The sequence below is a fragment of the Eleutherodactylus coqui genome, chromosome 9, assembly GCF_035609145.1.
Source record: "Eleutherodactylus coqui strain aEleCoq1 chromosome 9, aEleCoq1.hap1, whole genome shotgun sequence".
NCBI classification, from domain to species: domain Eukaryota; kingdom Metazoa; phylum Chordata; class Amphibia; order Anura; family Eleutherodactylidae; genus Eleutherodactylus; species Eleutherodactylus coqui.
Window position 1 is genome coordinate 125,196,574 of NC_089845.1, and position 21,592 is coordinate 125,218,165.

Consider the following 21,592-nt stretch of genomic DNA (forward strand, 5'->3'; position numbering starts at 1 on the left):
CAAGAACTTTTTTATTTTTCCATCGACATAGTTCGCCTGAAGGAACCCATAAAAAAACCATTGGTTCTTTTAGACCCGATTTTTTGACGCACCTACATCGCGTCAAAGTGACGCTCCCGTGAACGAGGCCTTAAACTGTATTTATACATGAACTGTTCTGTTATATTTATTTTGGAGGTTTTTTCAATAACTTTTATCATTTTTTTGTGTTAAAACTCCATTTCCTGTGAAGTAACATAATTAACTAGCATATAGTCTTCCTGCTAGTGTCCCACTCTGGGTCTTCCCTCTAATGTCTTCTTCATAGGCTGCCCCAGCCTGTTTACGAAATGTCACAGCCTGTTGTAGCCAATGACAGAGTTCAGTGATAGAGCACTGAGTTCTGTCATTGGCTGCTGCAGCCTGTGAACAAACAACTGAAGTGGAGGACTGAGCAGCTGCAAAGAAAATGCAGGGAGTGGGGAGAGGTAAGTATATGCAAGTAAGTTATGTTACTTCATGGGGAACGGGGTTTTAATAGAAAGAAAACTACTTGGACAACCCCATTAACTTTTTGAATATGTGATCATTGCTTATATAATACACTGCAATCCTGCTATTGCACTGACAGGCAGTCTATTGGGCCCTGAACCAACGATACTTTGACCTGTGCAACAGCACGGGAATGAGTACATGTAGGGATGGGTGTCGGGTATCGTTTGCCCGACAGTTGTCTCGTGTAATTAGGGCTTTAGTGTTATGGCCAGATTAATTAAATACAAACAGATTAACTCATAACAAGGGTTGACAATGTGGTGAATTAATTAGTGGTAGTTTAAGGACCTTTTAGGCCGCCTGCACATGAAGAGTTCGGATTCGGCATTTGGGAGCCCGCAGTGGAATCCGACCCTGTGCCCGGCAACCCTGTGTACCTGTCATTTATCTTCTTTCTCTGCACTGTAGATAGCCGCTGTCAGACATGCGCGGTACAGGTTTTTTTTAATGTTTCTTTTTTCCGCGCCATCGCTAGGCGATGACACGGGTACCCGTGACCTATCCTCCGCATTGTCAATTACTGATGGGCCGCAGGTCTGACGGCTTCCATTGACTTCAATAAAAGCCGTCCGTGCAGCTGCCACACAAAAACAGAGCATGGTGTGATTTTATCTCCGCTCAAGGAAATCACAATTCGGTTCCGCGAGTGTGCAGGAAGAAGCGATTTTCCATAGCATGCTATGAATGATATTTGCTTCGGAAGTGCGGTGTAGATGCCAACCGCGAATTCCACAATGCAAATCCATTTGCATGCATGTGGTCTAACACCGGGCAGATCATTCACAACTTACGAATCTTTGCGTGCACATTGGTTTCCATTATTGTTAGCAGCACATCCCTTGTTTGTATGAGAGGATGTGCTGCCAACAAATGCTCATTTTTATGTCTACATGAGATATGATCAATGACAAATGAACAGATTCTGGTTTGGGGTTTGATCGTGTGTCATGTTTACGCTGGACAAGCGTTAGGAATGAATATTCTTCCGAACATTTCTTTTTTACAACAATTGCCTCGTGTATAAGGCTTTTTAGTTATTCCGTTGGCTACCATGTCAACCTACCAGTACCTTGTCATAGCATTGCGGGAATACCCCTTTGTTTGCCTGTTCACTTGGATGCAACAATGCATAATGATGGTTGCACCTAAGGAGTTATGGCTGCCAACGGAGCGGCACAGGTCCAGTGCCCACACTATCCCCAGGCCATACATGCCAAGGCAGGAAATAAGAAAGTCAAGAAGGATAAAACAGTTAAGAAGAATAACATTAATGTAACTAGTTTCAACATGACTAGCTCTATGAGAAATCAGAAACGGAACATTTAACTATAGTTGTTCATCGTGCATTAGTTACATTAGTTGCACCATGGATAATAGCTGCTATAGATGTTCTATGTAAGTCTACTGCAGTCATCTTATTTGACTGTTTTGATTGATAAACAATGGGTCAATGTCAGTGAGTAATGGCAATGTGTTAAAATGAGCATACACACCTGATGGGGGAAATTAGTCAATGTTGGTCAAATCCTTGTCGAAACACCTAAGTATGTAAGAAGCCATGGCCTTGCTTTAGCACAGTATGTTTCAAGGAAAGAAAAACTCCGGGCAAAATGTATATATTGGGGTACGCTTAGTATAGTGTTCAAAGCACCATTGCATATCACATGGTTAGAGATGAGCAAGCATACTCGCTAAGGACAATTACTTGATCGAGCATTGCCCTTAGCGAGTATCTCCCCGCTCGGAAGAAAGGGTTTGGCTGCCGGCGCAGGTGACAGGTGAGTTGCGGCCATGAGCAGGGGGGAGCGGGGGGGGGGGGGGAAGAGAGGGAGAGAGAGATCTCCCCTCTGTTCCTCCCCACTCTCCCTCGCCACTCCCCGCCCGCCGCCGAATCTTTGCACCTGAGCGGGCAGGTACTCGCTAAGGGCAATGCTCGATTGAGCAATTGCCCTTAGCGAGTATGCTCGCTCATCTCCACACATGGATTTAAAGGATGCAAGGGAGATAATCTCCGAGTCATGCTCTACTCTCTGAGGCTCTGCACTAGATATAACATAATGTGGGTATTTTGACATAAAAAAGTTGCGAATGTTTTGCCCAAGCCATAAGTGAGCAAAAATTTGTGATTTTTTTTGGCCTTTTTCTGCCACCCTCACCACTTTTCTTAAAATCTAAAGGGACGGGATTACTTGCTGCCGAACCAATTTACTATGATTTACACGAGAAACTGGAGGCGAGCTTGAAGCTTGTGTATATTACATTTTTATGGTGCACAGGTTAGCTGGAGACGCCAAACATGTATTAAGAGGCCTATTTATGAAGTTATGGCGTCTTACAACAGAGGACACTTCACCAGGACCTATCCTGCCCCGAAGATCAGCTGTTCTCTGGGCCAGTAGTGCATTTGTGCATTGAGCTGATTTTTGAAGGAAGCAGACAGCTTTGTTGTTTCTACTGCAGTAGCCAGGCTTGGTATTGCAGTCATTGAAGTGACTGGGACTTTTGCCTGAAACACTAAGCCTTGCCACAGCAGTGGGAACGGAGCTGTCGGATTCCTGCACAAATCAGATTAGTGCATAGACTCATTGGAAGACAAACAACTGATTGACAGGGATTATGGGGGATGAACCCCTGCTGATCTACTATTGATGACTAATCTAAAGAATAGGCCATCTAAAGTTTACAACTGGGCAATCCCTTTAAGGAACATCCAAATGTTACTGATGACTTTGAGTTATGTAAATGCCCAGTGATCCAGCCATGTATTTAACCCCTTCAAGCAACTTTAGGTTAGTTTTATATACTTTTTGTTTTTAATCTGCAGTGGGTGTGGGGGGGTGGGGGCGTTGCACAAAGTGGACCAAGCAGGAAGGAGAAGTCTAAGTCCTTCCTTTACATTTCTCATTCCTTTTTAGCTGTGGCTAAAAAATTGTTTAAAAAATTGCTGCAAAAAGTGCTACGTGTGAAACCAGTCTAAAATTGATTAAAGCTAGGATTTGAACTGGAAAGTTTGCAAACTATAAAAGTATTTAAAGTTTTTCAAATGACACCATTCACATGTCACTGGAGTGAAGAGATCAAAAGTAAGTCAATGTTGATGCTGGGAAGACAGGCATATTTTTCTTTGCAAGTCCTTATTAAGGTAAAAACCTGCTCTGCAAAACTCATCAAGCCACTGTAACATCTCTATACTAGTATCAGGCTCAGACTGCCCTCCAGAGGACAGGGACATCCATCAGTGGGACCAGGATGAGACCCAGCTGCAACAAGGCTCATGATGCCCGGCAATACAATGAAAAGGGACAAGTGCCTGTTCTTCAAGTTAGTCTCGTTTAACCCTGACTGGCACAATCAACAGTTAGTATGCTTTGCAAGAATGTCTCGCCTGTTTTAAAGTTTTTCTTTTTTTTTTTTTTACCAATTTCTTCTCAGAAAAAAATCTTTTTATGGGCTCAGTTAGACGAGCAAATTTTAAACGCATGTATAGGCCCGCTTTTTGGAACAGATCTATTTTAATAATATAATCTTTATTTAACATATTCTGGAGCGCTTACAAGACAGGGGAAATAAAATCAAGACCACGGTTACATGAAGTAATCAATTGATGGAGACAATAGGGGTGCGGGTCCTGCTCCAACGAGCTTAGATACTACAGATAATGGGGTGATACAGAAGGTAAAGGGGCTGGAGATGTGGTATGGTATGACTGCAGGTGCCGGTTGATTTCGGCTAGCAGGAATTGCAGTCGGTAGGACAGGGAGCATGTTATCAGGGAGAGTACAGAGGGTTTAGTTTAGGGGATATGGTATCCTTTCTTGAAGAGGTGCATTTTTAGAGCATCTCTGAAGTTTAGTGTGTCAGTGATTGCCCGGATTGCTTTGGTAGCGCGTTCCAGAGGACTGATGCTGCTCTGGAGAAGTCTTGGAGGCGGGATTTAGAGATTCGAATTAAAGGGGCACTCAGTCTGATTTCGTTAGCAGAGCAGAGGGTGCGGACTGGGTAGTGGATTGAGATGAGAGAAGCAATGTGTGGTGGTGCGGTGCTGTGGAGGGCTTTGTGGATGAGGGTGGTGAGTTTAACCAATTAGAACTAATGCTTTCCAAATGAAAGCCGTCCCATGTCTTGTTTTTACATGCGTTTAAAATTTGATCTGGGAAAAAATAGGACGCAGTATTAGTGCGAATTGATGGAACTTAGACAGTAGGAAATCCTACTGTCAAAGCACTTAAATAAGCCCTAGCTACAGGAAAAAAATAATAATACATCTGACATGTCTTCTCCCTGGGTCCCTGGCTCTTCTTCCTTCTTCATGTTCCTTTGGCCAGGAATTGAAAAATCCCTGGTTCATAAAAGCGCTGCCTCTGATTGGCTGAGCGCTTTGACCAATGAGTGTTCAGTGATGAGGGGACTCCCTGTGGGGATGAAGGAATCCCCTGCCACAGTTGTCACAGCTGTGGCAGAGGAGCGCGATCTTCTCCCTATGTTTTCAATGGGGCCTGCGCTGCTGCCGTCAGCCCCATTGAAAGCAAAATGAAACCCCTGGATGTGACAGCATCTAGGGGTTTCACATCCAAAGACTTCCTTGCTGCAGCTGTCATAGCCAAAGCATGGGGATAGCAATCCTGTCCCATTGCTTTCAATGGAGCCGCACCATATGTGCGAATTTTAGCTTTGTGTGACCGCACAACAAGTGCGAATAGAAAACATGTCTGCCGCTTTTGTTTTTATACATGCGTTTTGCAGTTCGTTTTCACAGACGTATACATTCGTGAAAAAAAAAAAGCTTGTCTGACTGAACCCTATATGTAAAATATGAAATTTGTTAGAAGTCTCATAAAAAAGCTCCGCCGATGAACATACTATTTTGTAATGCAAACCTCAGTGGATATCATAAACAACTGCATGGCATTCACTTGTCTTACATCAGCGCTACACATTTAGTCTGTACTTTTAATAAATATGACACATTTAATTTTAAGGATTTTCCATGATAAACTTATGTTTTAAACAGGTCCCCTGTGACCTGGCACTCTTTTGCTGAGCTCTGTGGCTGCAGCAGCCAGTGACAATTGATACACAGGCTACTGCAGCCCATTAACAATACGTCACAAGTGAGACTCGGAGCTTCCAATAGGGGACTTGTGGAGAGCTGGGAGAGATAAATATTAGCTCGATCGAGCATTGTCCTTAGCGAGTATCTCCCCGCTTGGAAGAAAAGATTCGGGTGCCGGCGCGGGTGAGAGGTGAGTTGCGGCAGTGAGCAGGGGGGAGCGGGGGGGGGGGGGGGGAGAGAGGGAGAGAGAGATCTCCCCTCTGTTCCTCCCCACCTGCCGTTGGCAGCTGCATCTTTTCTTCCGAGTGGGCAGGTACTCGCTAAGGACAATGCTTGATCGAGCAATTGTCCTTAGCGAGTATGCTCGCTCATCTCTACTTATAACCTCTTTAGGTGTGCTTCAGCCACTTTTTTGAAAGTGGGTACATCTGAGCAAAAAAAAGGATTTCACCTCACAGGTTCACCAGATTTACTATGATTTATGCCAAACTGATGTAAATTATAGCTGAAGCCTATATTAACCCCTTCAGTGGCAGGTTTAGGTAGTCTTCAGCACATTTGATTTTTAGGAGATTTTTCAGGTGTGCCACTAAAGGGGTTAACTCATATCTGGCCTAGAATTCAGTCTGGTGCACAGACGTTCTGCAAGATGCGACAAATATATTAAGAGTTGTGCCCCCAGAGATATTATTTAGACCCGTATATGAAACGCCAGTCTAAATCAATATAACCCAATGTGAACAGAACCCGCTAGGAATGAACGAGATTTATACAAGTTACTGAAATTAGATAGAAAATTTAATAGCAAAAACATTTGTCTTGGGCATTAATACAAATTTCCTAAAGTTTCAAAAAATTTCCATTAAAAAAAGTCACTAAAACAGAAGAAATTGTATCTGTGGTTGCAATGGATATCATAAATACATTCAGACATAGATGTACAAATAATTATTTTATTCTTTTCTTGGTGAACAATATGAACTGTTATAAAGTTTCACATTTTGGCCAGTATCAGTAAAACAAACAAACAAACAAAAAAAAGCACAAAAAAAGTCCACATTTCAAAAAAAGAATAGAGAACCAAATGATTTATCGGATATGTAAAATATAAAATATGTAAAAACTTTAAACGATGGCATACAAATAAAAAAAACATAATTAATACAATAATATAAAAATACAGCATAGCCATTATGCTTTTATTTAAAGCACATCTGGAATTTATAATGGATGACCAAACAGCCATCACTAAAATAAAAAAAAGTTTATAAATAAAGTTGTAATATATTGCTAGAGCCGATTGGCCCACTTACTAGGAACTTTTCCAGAGGAAAAAAATAGAAAAGATCCTATAGTGGATGAGGCCTAGAAATCTTTCCAACTCCACCTTGACCACCCAGACATAAGCATGACCAGTGAGGTATATAGAACATAACACTGTCAGGCATATGCACAATTTAAAAGTGCACAAAATTAGCCCTGCCCCAAAACGAGGAGAGACCTGGTTCAAAGTTGTGTTTCATTTTCTCGAAAGTGTTCAACTATTTGGCATTGGATTAAGTGAAAATGAGCCACAAATAGTGTTTGTTCAAGTCCCAGCAGCAGTATTGCAATTCCCTTAAAGACATGAATTCATGTCCCTAATACTCCTAGAGAAATAATAAAAAGTCTCTTAAGGCTTTTCGATAATTTCTTGTATGTTTTGCATACTTCAAAAGTAATTGAATATCATCATACATCAAGTACCAAGTCGTATTGCTGTTCTTTCTTCCGTCTTCCACATTTCGTGATTAAAGCCACGTACAAAGTCAATAGCATCACCCAGTAGCATGCGTATAGTATTGCACCAATTATGAGAACTGTCTGTTCAGATTCTGCAAATGGCTTTTTAGTTTCCTTCCATATGGTGTAAATGACACCACCTAAAAGTATTGTAAACCAAACGGTTATAGGAATCAATCCTATAAAGTTGACAACAACAGTCTTCCTTCCGGATGTGCCCCAACCTGCCTTGTTGATGGTCGCGATGGCAAACATCTTGGCGGGTAGTAAACTTGACATATAAAGCACTGAGTAGAGTGACATGAAAACCATAACAATATTCCCCCGGAGAGCGCTGGCGAAAGAAGACTTGATAAGGCCAACAAATTGTACTGTCAACAAAAAGAGTAAGATGTTCCATATGCGTCCTCGGTAGAATAATTGGATTACAGTGGCAATTAAGAAAAATGGGAAGAATCCGGTAATCACAGCTTCGTAGGTCATCCATAGGTGATGTTTGTGGAACCACATGGCATTATATAACCATTCACGGAAGTAGGATTTGCTCCAACGTGTCTGCTGATTAAGCCACCTTAGATACTCAATAGGGGTTTCAGTAAGGCATTTGGATCGTGCTGTGTATTTGGTTGCATACCCAAGACTCAAAACTCGGTTGGTTAGATGCCTGTCGTCTCCAAAGCTACACTGGGAACCCATAAATTCCTGATTGTACCAATCTTCTAAGAATTCATGTAACAGTGAGTTTCTGTACATCCCAAGAGGTCCACTAATGCACTGAACACAACCAAAGTAGGACTGGCAAGCTCTTTCGATGTTGAAGGCCATCCAGTATCTCACACTGCTGAGAAAGGAGATCCATGAGTCATATTTATTCAAAATCTGCAGGGAAAAAAAGACAAAGTATTAATTTATGGGAAAACCAGACAAGAAATATCTTCTTCATCTTGTTAAAGGGATTGTCCAGGGTTCAAAAAGCATGGCTACTTTTCTCTAAAAACAATTGCACACCTGTCCACAATTTGTGAGTAGCATTGCAGCTAGTTGTATTGAAATGGTCTGTAAGAAAATTACCATGCTTTTCTAACCCTAAAACAGCCTTTATATAATTGATTTTTCGGTCTTGGATAGAGTTGTTTGACTTGCATCCATGATTCAAAAACTATGAGTTTAACATGAATGTAAGGTATGATTAGCAAATGACACTAATACAAATCTAAAAATACACAAAGACATTATACATCAGTATCCTATCTAAATACACGGATGGGAGTTAATACAGAAATAATGACTCTGGTGGAAAACGACATCAGACTAAATTATATGTATGAGATAAAGGAACAATAGACCAGTGAGACAAACATCAAAAGGAACATCCAAGTGTTTCTTCTCCATTGGTCATATTTTATTTTAATTGTAAAAGCCCAACCGCTTGTCTAGCAGGGCTGCACTTCCTGCCAGTCCTCAGGATAAGCATAAATTAGAATTTCAGCAAGCCCCATGTCATCCAAGTGACTACAAGAAGTATTGCTTTCAAAGGGATAGATCTAGCCAAAACCAGCAAGGAACTCCTGGAAATGACAGGCTACACAGTCTGGCTGGGGTTACAGTCAGACATCTCCAGAGGCAATAGACAGCTCTCAACTTTTTGTTTGGTAAATCTATACAACGCAGATATTATTTAGGTCTGAAAATATGACACCCAATGACCTGGAATTTATTTAGAAGTGGTCGTGAAGTTAAACTTTGAGCTTTACGACTATTATATGCCATTTACAGCATGAGTGTCCACTTTTGGGTAATTTGGCTCATCTTTTGGCAAAAGCATCTGGATACTAATTCAACATTTGTATGCCTCACAGTTATGCCCCTTGCTTGGGCTATACCTAGCCTGTTATTCTTAGCCATCAAACTTAAAATGACCCTCTGGTTTTAGGACAAAATTCTGTCCTGGTATCAGAGACTACTGGAGTCTGTTACCTGCAATTGTTCTTCTCTACTATCCCTTTGAGCCATCAATTCTTGGTCCGATTTTTGGCCATCCGAGATGGTTGATACAACCTTCAGACTACCTAATCCGCCAAAGTGTTAGACTATCAATGCACTATACCTGCTCTCTGATAGGCTAGAGTTGCTCACTTACCAATCAGGGGGCAGTGTACAGTGTGCAATAGGTAGGTAGAAAATTTCTCCAGCCATCTTGGACAGCTGAAAATGAGACCTAGAACTGGCAGATTGGAGAGGTGGCAGAGAAGAACAACTGCAGGCAATATACACTCTACCCCCTCTAGTACTGAGACAGAATTTCGTCCTGAAACCAGAGGGTCACTTTAACTTGTCCCCAAAGTTTGATGAATGTCTTATGGCTTATGGTTTCCAACTCTGCACACATGCCTTGCTAGCTGCTTATGAATAATGCCCTGTGGCAAACAGTTAGGCCATACAGTGGCATAGCTAAGCGGTTAGTGAGGCATGTGTGTAGGGTTGGGAACCATAAGCAAAGTCATGGTAAGGCTTTAGTCTACCTGGAGCAAAGTTTCAGTTCACTGCCCTAGAATTGTATGTAAATATCCTGGTTTAAGGCAATATGATTTGCTGTAACCTCTCCTGACACCTAGCACATGGGACAAATGCCTCATCAACCCTACATAGCTTTGTTCTTGCCAGATCTCTAGTGTAGCTCCAGCAGAAAATCCGAGACAAAAGAGTACAGCATGCTGTGCTATGGAAAAAAATGCTGGACAGAATACTGGTGGCTGATCAGACCCAATTATAGTCAATAGCAGGGGTGTAACTATAGGGGATGCAGGGGATGTGGTTGCACCTGGGCCCAGGAGCATAAGGGGGCCCATCAGACCTTTGTTCTCTATTTAGGGAGCCCAGTACTATGAATAAAGCATTATAGTTGTGGGCCCTGTTACAGATTTTGCATTAGGGCCCAAAAACCTCAGGTTACGCCTCTTTGGGGCTCGGCTGGTGCCAGCTTAAGGCAAATACTAGAGCGGCACTTCCAGTATTCTTGTTGTTCTGCTCCAAGGATGCAACCAAGCAATGGGAATCAGACTAGAAGCAAGGTGCAGATGTGAATGCATCCATAGATATAAGACAAAATCAACAAACTGAATTTTTGTCCCAGGTCAAGAAAGCTTAGTTCCATGTATGTTCTATATACTAGGATCCATTATATGTGTACATATACACAACTATATGAGCCATAACACCTCTTGCAATTCTTTTTTTATAACATAAGCGCAATATCAATTTACCTGCACATCTCCACCTACTCCTCCCACCATGATGTCTTCTTCCAAAACTTTAACCATCTCGACAGATGAAGCCGGGTCAAGGACTGTATCAGAATCGCATACCTAATTTTAAAAAAAAAAGTATGTAAGTAGAGATAAAAACTACATCTAATCATTTAGAAAAGTAAAAAATTAAAATATGGAATGTTACGCATATAAATCAGAACATTTTTTTAGATGTTTGAAAATTCAGTTTTTTCATTCATTTTTTAATTTCATTATTATTTATTTATCCGGTTTTGTTTCACGTTTTTTTCAAACTCCCAAAAAGTTGTGGAATGAGCTATTTTTTTCTTTTTGCTAATTTTGCTAAAGATTTTTGTATATATTTTGGCTCTGTCTCACTTAAACGGACTTGAAGTATAGTATAATTAAAGCGCAATTCCAGTCCAGCTATATACATGACACAGACACTTGGACGCCACAGGTGGTGCGCATTGTGGGAACATCTCATGTTAGAATGGAAGATGAACACAAAAAACAAACTTTAACATTGGTCTCTATGTTTCGTTTCTCTGATGGGATAACACCGCTTTCAGCAACAGGCTCTTATTGTATTATTTTTATTGCTGTCTCACTGCTCAGCAAATAGAATATTTGCAGCTGTTCGGCACTTGGCTGAAATGAACAGAATATTGAATTGTAATAAATAAACTCAGTCAAACCAGAGACAGAGAAGAAATGAGCCATCCACAAAAAACACACTCAATTTGCTAATACATTTGTTACATTTTACAACCAATCAGCAGGGAGTATCTATATGGGGTACAGAGGTAGCAGTCGAACATTGGCCCTGGACCATAGTCCCCTTTGCTGCATACTGACCCGTCGCAATGATATTACAAATAGCTAGTGGGGGCCCTGTTACAGATTTTATGCTTCTGCCCCCGCAGAGCCGTGCGAACAACTCATATTCTGGTGAGACATACAAACCACAGGACTACAATAAGAGACAATAGCTTGAAAGAGTGCCAGCAGAGATTTACAACTGGACAACTGAAGGGCAAGAGACAGGAGTAGCGAGAGGAACGTCACATCAGGAGAGTATCCCGGGGGACTGTCACTTCAGGTAACTTGGGCAGAGGACACCTAGTAACGGGAAGGAAAGTACCTCCTAAGAGAATGTGTGTGAGTGTGTGCAGGTGAAACAAGTCACGAAGAAAGCCTGTGAGAAGTGTTGTGTCTAAACTGTCATCTTGCTGTATCCTTGGAGTTGAATATCGTTTGTAAAGGAAACCGTGTACCTCCGGTTTTGAAAGTTAACTTTGTGTGGACTTTGTGTGTTATTTACCGACAAGTGACTAACTACTGGAAAAGAGGTACTGGCGTCACGTGACAATACCGTGGATATCTGTTGCCATCATTTGCATTTTGTTCATTTTACTCTTTGCACCTGCACATGACCAAGCTAGGCTTTTGCTGCCATTGCCAGAGGGGGAGATCATAGAGCCACCCGTGGCAACTATCCAAAGAACATCCCTGTGGTCTTCTCCTCAACAGCGCATCTCAAGCTCGGATGCCACAAAACCATACCCTTCCTGACTATAAAATAGCCTGATCCTGCACTCAAATGTTACTTCACTCTCTCTGTTCCCTCTTCTTGGTAACTAAACTTGGCCATACACATGAGAATGGTCATCTGAAATGGCCAATTTTGGCCATTTCGAGCAACAGTCACTTGAAAAATTGACTCAAATGATCATTCGCTATGGCTGATGGCAGACTGAGGCTAAAATTACAAGTGTATGCCATGATCTGTCGGATCTAGTCCAACCATTTGCCATACTGTTCAACCCTTTGGAATCATGTTTTTTTATAAAACTGACTTCCTGATTGCCCATTTTCATGTGCAGTACTGCTGGTGGGATTGTTCATACGAATGAATCCACAGACAATCAATATCTTAAATGTATGGCCAGCTTTAGGGGTCTCCCAACTCTTTTCTGCTGGCAGAAGTTGGGAAAGACAAACCTGGAGCAGTATGATTTCAGCAGAATGATCATTTGCATTTTGGGAGATAAGCCACGGTGACAGGCAGCGACTTTCGCCCCTCACTACATTCTAAACACATCCATGCTCACCCGAACCGAACATGTATGTGTATGGGGGTGTGGGGCAAGACACTGTCAGATAGCTATCTAGTGTGTTTCCAACACAAAAGAGGAAAAGCAAGTATTTAGGACACTGCTTGCCAGAGTGGCCAAGATATTGGCGATAAAATCACGCGATTGGCGTGCGATGCAAGAGTGAGTGAAAACGAAGAATTATGAAACCAATGATTTTCCATGGTTTCCTTCACATTTGCAATATTTTTACTCCTGTAATGTTGCAAGAAAAAAAAATCTGTGTTTTGCATTGTTTTTAATCTCCCATATTTCCCCATGGAGCCTCCTTTTTATCGCTTTACAAAGCACGAACTTGCGATTTTCATGCGATGTGTTGTGTTTTTAACATTAGAAAGTCTTATTGACGCTATGAAAACGTATCAAAATCACACAAAAAAAGTGTGAGAAAATCACAAATGGCAGCAATGTTTTAGAGAGAAAAAGCAGCACTGATGTTCAAAAATTGCGGGGAAAAAAAATCGCCAGTGCAACAGGAGGCATGTTTCAGTGCAGGGCTATTTTTGTTCTCTTGTGTTAGATCTACTATAGAAGTTCCCATCCAAAGAGACTGCAGCTACTGACAGGTTCCTATATGGGTCGTGCCTACGATCCAGATACTATTATTCCTATTTTCTGTTGCCAGATTTGATTAGCCCTCTGCCCCCATAGACAGTGGTGTTTTCCCCTTTTACAATAGTGTGTATGGCCACCCTTACTTTACTAACACTAGAAGAGGGCAGATGCAAAGAAATAAAATGAGATAAAGGACTACCCAAAAATTGTGTCACGTTCGCTCTGAGCGAATGACGCACCACACCCAGGACGGACATAAGGTTATGTTCACACAGTGAGAAGACTGCGAAATGAAGTAAAATATAATTTTATCTAATTAAAAGGAGTACGGGACAACCTGACTACTCAGACAAGAACAAAAGTGAGGTTATCGCCTCGATAAAGGGGGCCCCACCTCTCGTATCTCAGCCACTAACTCTAGCAACTAAAAGAAGTAAAACACTAATGAACAAACAAAAGCTCAACTTAGCTTTACATCAGAACTCTTAAACCCCATGAACATGTCCTCTCTCCGCAAAGACTGAGAAAATAATCAGCAACAACCAGACCCAGAAGCAGACTTAAATAATGACCGAGGTGATGGAATTGGACAGACAGAGTTCCACAAACACCAGGGTAAAATACACATATGGAACAAGAGAACAAAATCAGTGACAGCTAAAGAAATAACAAACCACAAAAACATAAACATCAACCTGTTGGACAGACAGACAGCGCAGCCAGTCCATCTACACGTCGAGACTATCATTCCACAACCCCCTTCGTGGCCAACAGACCATGAAAAATTGTTTATGATCTGTAACCCAGTGAAATTCATTGCTCGGCATGGAAGCTGTATACACTAAACTGTAGGAAACATTTCACCGAAACTATTTGCAAAGTTGCTTTATTCATTATTTGAGATTGAAAAGCATCAGAACATTCAGCTGACCTCTAAGAACTACGTCTATGGCTTGATATAAATATTTCCAGACGATTTAGCTCCCAGCACACCTCATGGGCTTTCTTTATTTGTATCCCATAACTTTAAATGGATAAGCCCTGAATTTTTTTTCGCCAAAAGTCATCCTCCCACAAGACTACTCATGAGATGATCAGCTGCTGAGGCAGAAAATAAAAAGCGTAATCAAATAAAACCTGCCTTACATTCAGAACTTAGTTTTCCTGGCAAAACGCCACTAGACTGTTTTGGGGATTAGAAAACTCACATATCCAACGTCAAACACTGAAAAACTTTTGCCAGATGTACTCTGTGTGCCGGGGCAAGGAGACCCTCCCTATACAACGGTATCCTAGGGGATAAGAGAACCCGCCTGACTCATAGCTAAGAGACAGTCAAATGGATTTGGAAGGTGATACATGTCGAGGGATTCAGGACTAACGACTTTCTCAAGAGAAAACATTTTCTGTCTCACCTTTGCCAACAACTGACAAATCTACCGTATATCCGACTCTTCATGGCTGCAGACGCTCTACAGTCTGGGGTTTATGGAGTTAAAGCTACTTGACCTCTACTTTCATTACAAGATGCTGCCAAACTTCAGGTATCGTGGAGTTAAAAGAGAAGAGTGTTGGCCATATGTAGCGCAGGAAAACATTCCCTACATGTGTTTCATCTTTGTGAGGGTTTTTTTCTCTTATAAAGGACAGCTTTGTTGCAAATGTGGTTAAATATTTTCGGTATAATTTCTATAACTGAAGCGCGAGGTTTAGACTCGTGACCGAAAATAAGCCAGGGGTGAAATATTGAAGTGAGATATTAAAATGCTAAATAATAATGAATAAAAAATAATAGTAAAATATAAAAACATTTCAAATCACTAGAATTTCAACTCCGTTCAACAGAACAGGGCTAGCACTTAGTCAAATCATGAAAAGTTCCATTTGGCCAGTTCACTGAACTTCCCCAAAACGTTTGGTTCGGTCCAAATTGGTTTGAACTAAACAGGAATTTCACCAATACCCCTAAAAACCGGTGTATAACACAGTCAAAGAGCCATAAACATTCTTCCTCTGCTGCTCCTTCTTAATAAATGTATGTGCTATATAAAGGTGATTATTATTATGAAGAAACCCATGCAAATGGACCCGATGACCCTGGAGGATCCTTCCAACTCCACCATTCTATGATTCAAATACAGAGAGAACATACAAACTCCATGCAGATGTTGTCCTTGGTCAGATTTGAACCTAGGACCCCAGCGCTGCAAGACAACAGTGCTAACCACGAAGGAAGGAGGAGGAAGATGAGGAGGTCTGCATGGAGTTTGTATGGATTCCTTCTTCATAATAATCACATTTATTTACATAGCACATCTAGTTATTAAGAAGGAGCGGAATCAGAAGATAATTTTAATAGGTTTGGCTGAGATGAACTGAACTTTTAGAAAAAGTTTCAACTGTTTTGACTTGCTCAATACCAAAAAGGGCCCTTTGCAGTTGGGCATCTGGTAGCTTACCTGGTTATGACAACTAGGGGCAATTTTGTCCAACTCAAGGGAACCTGTCACCTTTTTTTCACCTATTAACGAGGACCTGTCATATCCTCATTACAGTGTGGACTAGCTAGCTGCATAGCTTTACAGTTCTATCCCCACTGGGTCCAACTTTGTATTTCTTTTGTTTATACTCAACCCCACTCCCACGTATGGGCTAATCTTAGATTTGGCTCCCAGTGCCCTGCATGTGTCAAGTGCGTGGTCCCAACTGCTTACTGTCAATGGATCATGTCAGACTTGATTGACAGTGAGTAGTACAGAGTATCCACTTAACACATTCACAGCACCAAGCCAAATCTAAAGGCACATTTAGACCAAATGATTATCGCTCAAAGTCATTTCTTAAAAGCAATAACCATTGTGTCTAAATGCACGGACATCGTGCAATTTTCGTGCATGATTCGTTCCTCTCTCAATTCTAGTTTTCTAGAATTGAGCGATAAACTTTTATCAGCGGTGCAGGCTGTTATCACAGTCGGCAGCGCTGATAAGATTCTTTCAGCTTGTGTCCCACTAGTAGTTCACAGCAGGACGCGAGCTGTAAGCACGGAGAACAATGCAGCTATTTGCTTATGCAAAACAGCTGTATTGTTCGCCGAGAGATAGTGGCGGTGTCCCGCTCTGCCTGCCTAGCTCTTTAGTAGTTAATTAGCTGCCATAGACTATGCAAAGATGATCGCTCAAAACTGTCACTCAAACTGTCGTTTGAGCGATTTTTGAGTGATCATCCATCAGTGTAAATGGGGTCTTAGAAGAGTCCAAGAGTCCATATGAGGGAGCGGTGTGTGTGTGTGTGTGTGGCGGGGAGTATAAACAAAAGTAAGTCATCACTGGACACTGCGGGCCATGGCTCCTGAGCTAAAGTGACAGCCCTGCTGATATCAGAACATGACAGGTCCTCACTTTAAGTCATCCCTAGAATCTATAATTGCCATTAATACCCACATATTTTAGAAAACATGTTTTGTAAAACTTCCATAACGAATTATAATGAGGGCTTAAGGCCTCCTTCCCACGAACGGATTTCCGCCGCGTAATTCGCGGCGAAAATCCGCTGCGTTGCACGCAGCTATTAGGTTCTATTGAACCTAATAGCTCCATGCTCACGATGCGTAATTCCACCGCGGAATTACGCACCGCGATTTCTCCCGTCCTCACCCGCAGCATGCTCTATTTTCTGCGGGTGAGGACGGGCTGTACGCACTGACGGCTTCCATTGCAGTCAATGGAAGCCGTCCATTCACGCTATCTCCCGCTGTAACCAGCGGGAGATAGCGTGAAAAAACGCTTTCCCGCCCACCGCCGAGCGTCATATGACGCCAAATGACGCGGTCCGGCCGCGTCACGTGACACGGCTGGTGACGCGAGAGCGGTGGGCGGTGACGAGCGGTGACGAGCGGTGACGCGGCGGTGGTGGGCGGGGAAGCGATTTCACGCTATCTCCCGCAGGTAAGTATAGGGGCTCTGGGGGGCGCCGTGACGGGCTTCACAGCGGAATATTACGCTGCGGAGCCCGTCACGCTCGTGGGAAGGAGGCCTAACAGTCTGACATGTGTGCCCAAACCTGCAGACATCTGAAAGATTCTTTCAAACCAGACCCCTCTAGCCTTTGTGTGGTGCAGAGTGTTAGGGCAGCAGAAATGCAGTCCTAAGCCCTTGCTCACAACCTGAAGGTTCAGGTCCTAACCTCAATCCCCGTGTGGTTCAGGTAGCCGACTCAAGGTTGCCTCAACCTTCCATCCGAGGTCAGTAAAATGAGTACCCAGCTTGCTGGGGGGGTAAAGATGACTTGGGAAGGCAATGGCAAACCACCCCGCAAAAAGTAGTCTGCCAAGAAAACGTCACGATGTACAGGAGTCAGTCATGACTCTGTGCTTGCACCAGAGGACTTTACCTACATCATCCTTAGTCATCCAAATCTTGTGCAAAAAAACAGCATGCGCCGGTCCCAGATTCGTGTGTGCAAGATTTGGATGGCTGAAGGCATGATGTAGGGGACAATAGAGAGGCATGGATTCAAAGAATCCTGTGGTTGGTTGCAAGATCCGGGACTATTAAGCCCTCATTTGAGTATGTTTCCTGGCAATTAGGTATACACACATGTATGGTGTTATTGGCAATTATGTATACACACTACAACATTCTGAAAGTGATTTGTTGGCTAACTATAGGCTGGGGATGGTTTAATGGGTAGAAAAGAGGTAATAGATTCCCTTTAAAACACCACCACCAATCAGAGTGCTCGAAAATACTGTACTACATATATATGTCCATCATATCTGTAGCTTTCTTGGCAATTTAACAAAGCCAAAAAAAGTTATGTTAAAATTTTTCAGCAGTCTTGACACCTTATGGAGGATGGGTTCATGTGTACTTAAATAAGGTATATCTGCAGCTAGCTACTTGCTGGTCCCAAGCCTGATAAGTGGGGAGGGGTAGCAAACTACTCTACTATTTCTGCCAAACTACTTTATGGATCACAGCCGAACATGGATTTGAAAGCATGGAGAATGATGATTCATAGAGTGACCGACAGTTGGCCTCGACTGAACAGTGAATTGCCATCATCTCTGCAGCTACATTGAAAGGGAATGGAGCGCTATTACGACCAGCGCTCCATTCACTCTCCTTATCCCTGCAGGGAGTGCAGTAACCCTGCAGTTTGGAGGATAGAGATATGGGACCCCCGTTCTTGAGATCGGTGGGTGTCTCAGCAGTGAGACCCCACTGATCAGCAAATTATCCCTTATCCTTGGATAGAGGATAACTTGTAATTGTTGTACAACCCCCTTAAGCTAAATCTGTATCTCCAAAAATGACATATTCCGTGAGCAGGGCCACATTCACATCCATGCCAAAGTCCCCATTCAAAGATTCCAGTGCAGATCCATCACAAAATCCCATGCAAAATAGTGCATGTTGGGGCTGCATGCTGGAAGCCAGGCAAACCCCGTTAGAGTCAACAGGATCCATCTGACATCATTCGGGTTTAACAGGTGCTCCTATAAAGATCCAGTTCTTCCTATAACTGAGCTAAACAACAGGAATCATGCAGCAATATTAACCCTTTGCAATCCAATTTTGGATTCAGGGTTTCCTAGGGGTCTTTTTCTTTCTGCCATTTTACAATGGCGCCATCTGCTGGCTAGAGCCAGTACTGCAGTATGTGACATGCCGGAGAGGCCTCTGACGACAAAGCAGCCAGTAATATACAGTAAGAATACCCTGCCAGAAATGTGCCGTGCGCATGCGCCACACACTTTTTTTTTAACTTCTGCTCTCCCGTGGCAGAGCAGAAATTCAGCTGTGGGTGTGCCGCGGATCCGGATGGCTTCCATAGAAGCCTGCGGGGGTCGTCCGCGTGGGAGACCTGCACTAAAATGAAGCATGCTGCGGGTGTTTTCCCGCACACGCAATCCGCGCCTCAGGGGAAAATGACATCCGCAGGTATTTAATTACCTGCAGGTGTCCAATGCATCCCCATGGGGTGCGGATCACGCGTGCGGGTGATCCGCTGCGGATATGCCCCCGTGTACATGAGGCCTAAAGAGGGGAAGGACAACAAAAGGGGAGTCTTGGAGGATCATTTCTATTTCATGATGTATTTCCCACCTTTAATGCTCCAACCAGCTGTGTTTTGTCTGAGCTCATTCTGTATGACTGCGGGTAATTTTTTTTTATTAGTCCAATGGCCTACTTGCACCCGGATATTAAAAACATGCCCCCTATTTAACTATTTTTTTTAACCTGGTAAGACTGAATATTTGGTTTGCTTGTTGTGACTACAAGCAAGTGAATGCGCACTCTTCTGCATCTTTTAGGAGTGTCAAGGCTTTCTAGGAAACAGATGTACTTAGAGGGGAGGGGGAGGGGAACGCGGGACTATGGCTAAAGGTGGCACCCTGTCAGTTCTCAGGATGACGTTATCCACTTTCATTTCACTTTACAGTTTGTTCGGCCTCTTTATACATGGGAGAAACCAGCTTTCACGGAGCACGCCGTGTTTTAAATAGTCTGAATGGTTCACTGTGTCGCGAGAACCTGGCATGTCCTATAACACTCTACACAGATTGTACAAAAAGGCCTTTATTTGGGACATGTTTGTGTTGGCCAACATGCAGCAACGTATTACCTACCTGCACATAGTCCACGCTTCGGCCCAGAGCTTTGAAGGCTGTGTACATCACTTCACGTTTGCCTCCCCATTTTTGCATGATACACACGTATCTGTTGCTGAGAACCAACTGGGTGACTAGTTGTGTACTCTCCTTGTGCGATTCTTCCGTTTCTCCGGGACCTTTTTCGTGGAAGTTATTTTTCCAGACATAAGTGGCACTTCGATCGTTCCCCATAATGTCGCTAAATATATCCATCATGTAGAGGTCATCTTCAGAGTTACCATCGATGACCATGATGACCTTCATTCCAGGATAGGTCAACCGTTTCACAGACAGTAAACATTTCCGTAAGTAGTCAGGGTCCTCTTGATATGCAGCAATACATAGGGCAACTGATTTATTCAGTTTGATAGGGGTTTCAAGAGATCTCTTCATCTTCCTATGTTCTAGGTAAGCAAATAGGCTTTGGATGAGGAGATGTAGTGCTAATATGGCACCGTATAGTCCGAAAGAAAAGTAGTAGTTGTCCGTTTGGATAAACTGATACCCTACAATATAAGCAGCTGTAATTCCTAGTAAGAGGGACACTCCGAAGAGGGTAGTTCCAATTATTCTTAGGATACATATAAATCGTTCACAATGCATCTGAAATGACAAAAATATGAAACTTGTTAAGGATACATCTGGAATATTACGTCCAATTATTAACTATACGGATATTGGAAGTCAGCAAGGAGACCCTATAGAGGGATAACAACACTTGGTGGCTTCTAATATGAGTCAACATTGCCAAAATTAGTGGCCCTTTTACATGGGCCAGGAATCCGCACATTTTAAGGAGCAGCGGTTGCCATTCACACCAACAGAGAATTGCTGGTAGGGATTGGGGGTTTGCTACAATCGTTTATCTCCATACTTGACAGCACATACTTCCGTGCACATGCTGTTGGTGAGCTGCTGACCAGTGATCAGTTTTATATTGGCATGAAAGATACAATCAGCCAACAAGTGAGCATCTACTCATTCATTGGCTGATCACAGGCATCTTCAGATCGGTCAAAGATTGGGCAAACGAATGCCTGGGCATACATTTACATGTAACAAGAAAGGACTTGTTGCAGTGTATATATATATATATATATATGTAACATTCTTCAAATCTTTATTCCTCCATAGAATGCTACGTTTCGACCTTAAATCAGGTAGAACCTGATGTAGGACGCTGTGTCTGACGTATGACGCTGCTCAGCAGCGCCGATCGGGTGCTGCTTGATGACGTACAACGCAGAAACAGGACCACAGAGGGAGACATGAGGATGGGACACAGCTGACTGTAATGAACATATCTTTTAATTACTAGGCGGTATGTTTTTACCATGTGTATTGTGTTTATGTATTATTGTATGTATTGATTACAGCTGATGTAGTCTTAAGGTCCATTTAGACACAACAATTATTGCTCAAAATTCGCTCAAAAGCCATCTTTTGAGCGATAATTGTTGTGTGTAAATGTGCCCGTCTTTCACTTTTCAGCCTAACGATGAATTTCAGTTCGGCATGAAATCCATTGTTTGGCAGAACAGCTGATAAGACGGACCGCACGCTGTGTTCTGCCTGGGAGCGCTGA

General features: G+C 42.6%; 1 protein-coding gene across 1 annotated transcript in view; it reads right to left on the minus strand.

The window, feature by feature from the left end:
- Positions 1–6,526: 6,526 nt before the first annotated feature.
- Positions 6,527–21,592, minus strand: part of HAS2 (hyaluronan synthase 2) — a 32,715-nt gene continuing 17,649 nt past the window's right edge. Inside the window, exons 2-4 of the mRNA XM_066578465.1 lie at positions 19,984–20,610; positions 10,633–10,734; positions 6,527–8,248 (exon numbers count right to left, since the gene is read on the minus strand). Coding sequence (XP_066434562.1) covers positions 7,319–8,248; positions 10,633–10,734; positions 19,984–20,610 — 1,659 coding nt within the window. The 3' untranslated portion in view covers positions 6,527–7,318. The remainder of the gene's footprint in view (positions 8,249–10,632; positions 10,735–19,983; positions 20,611–21,592) is intronic.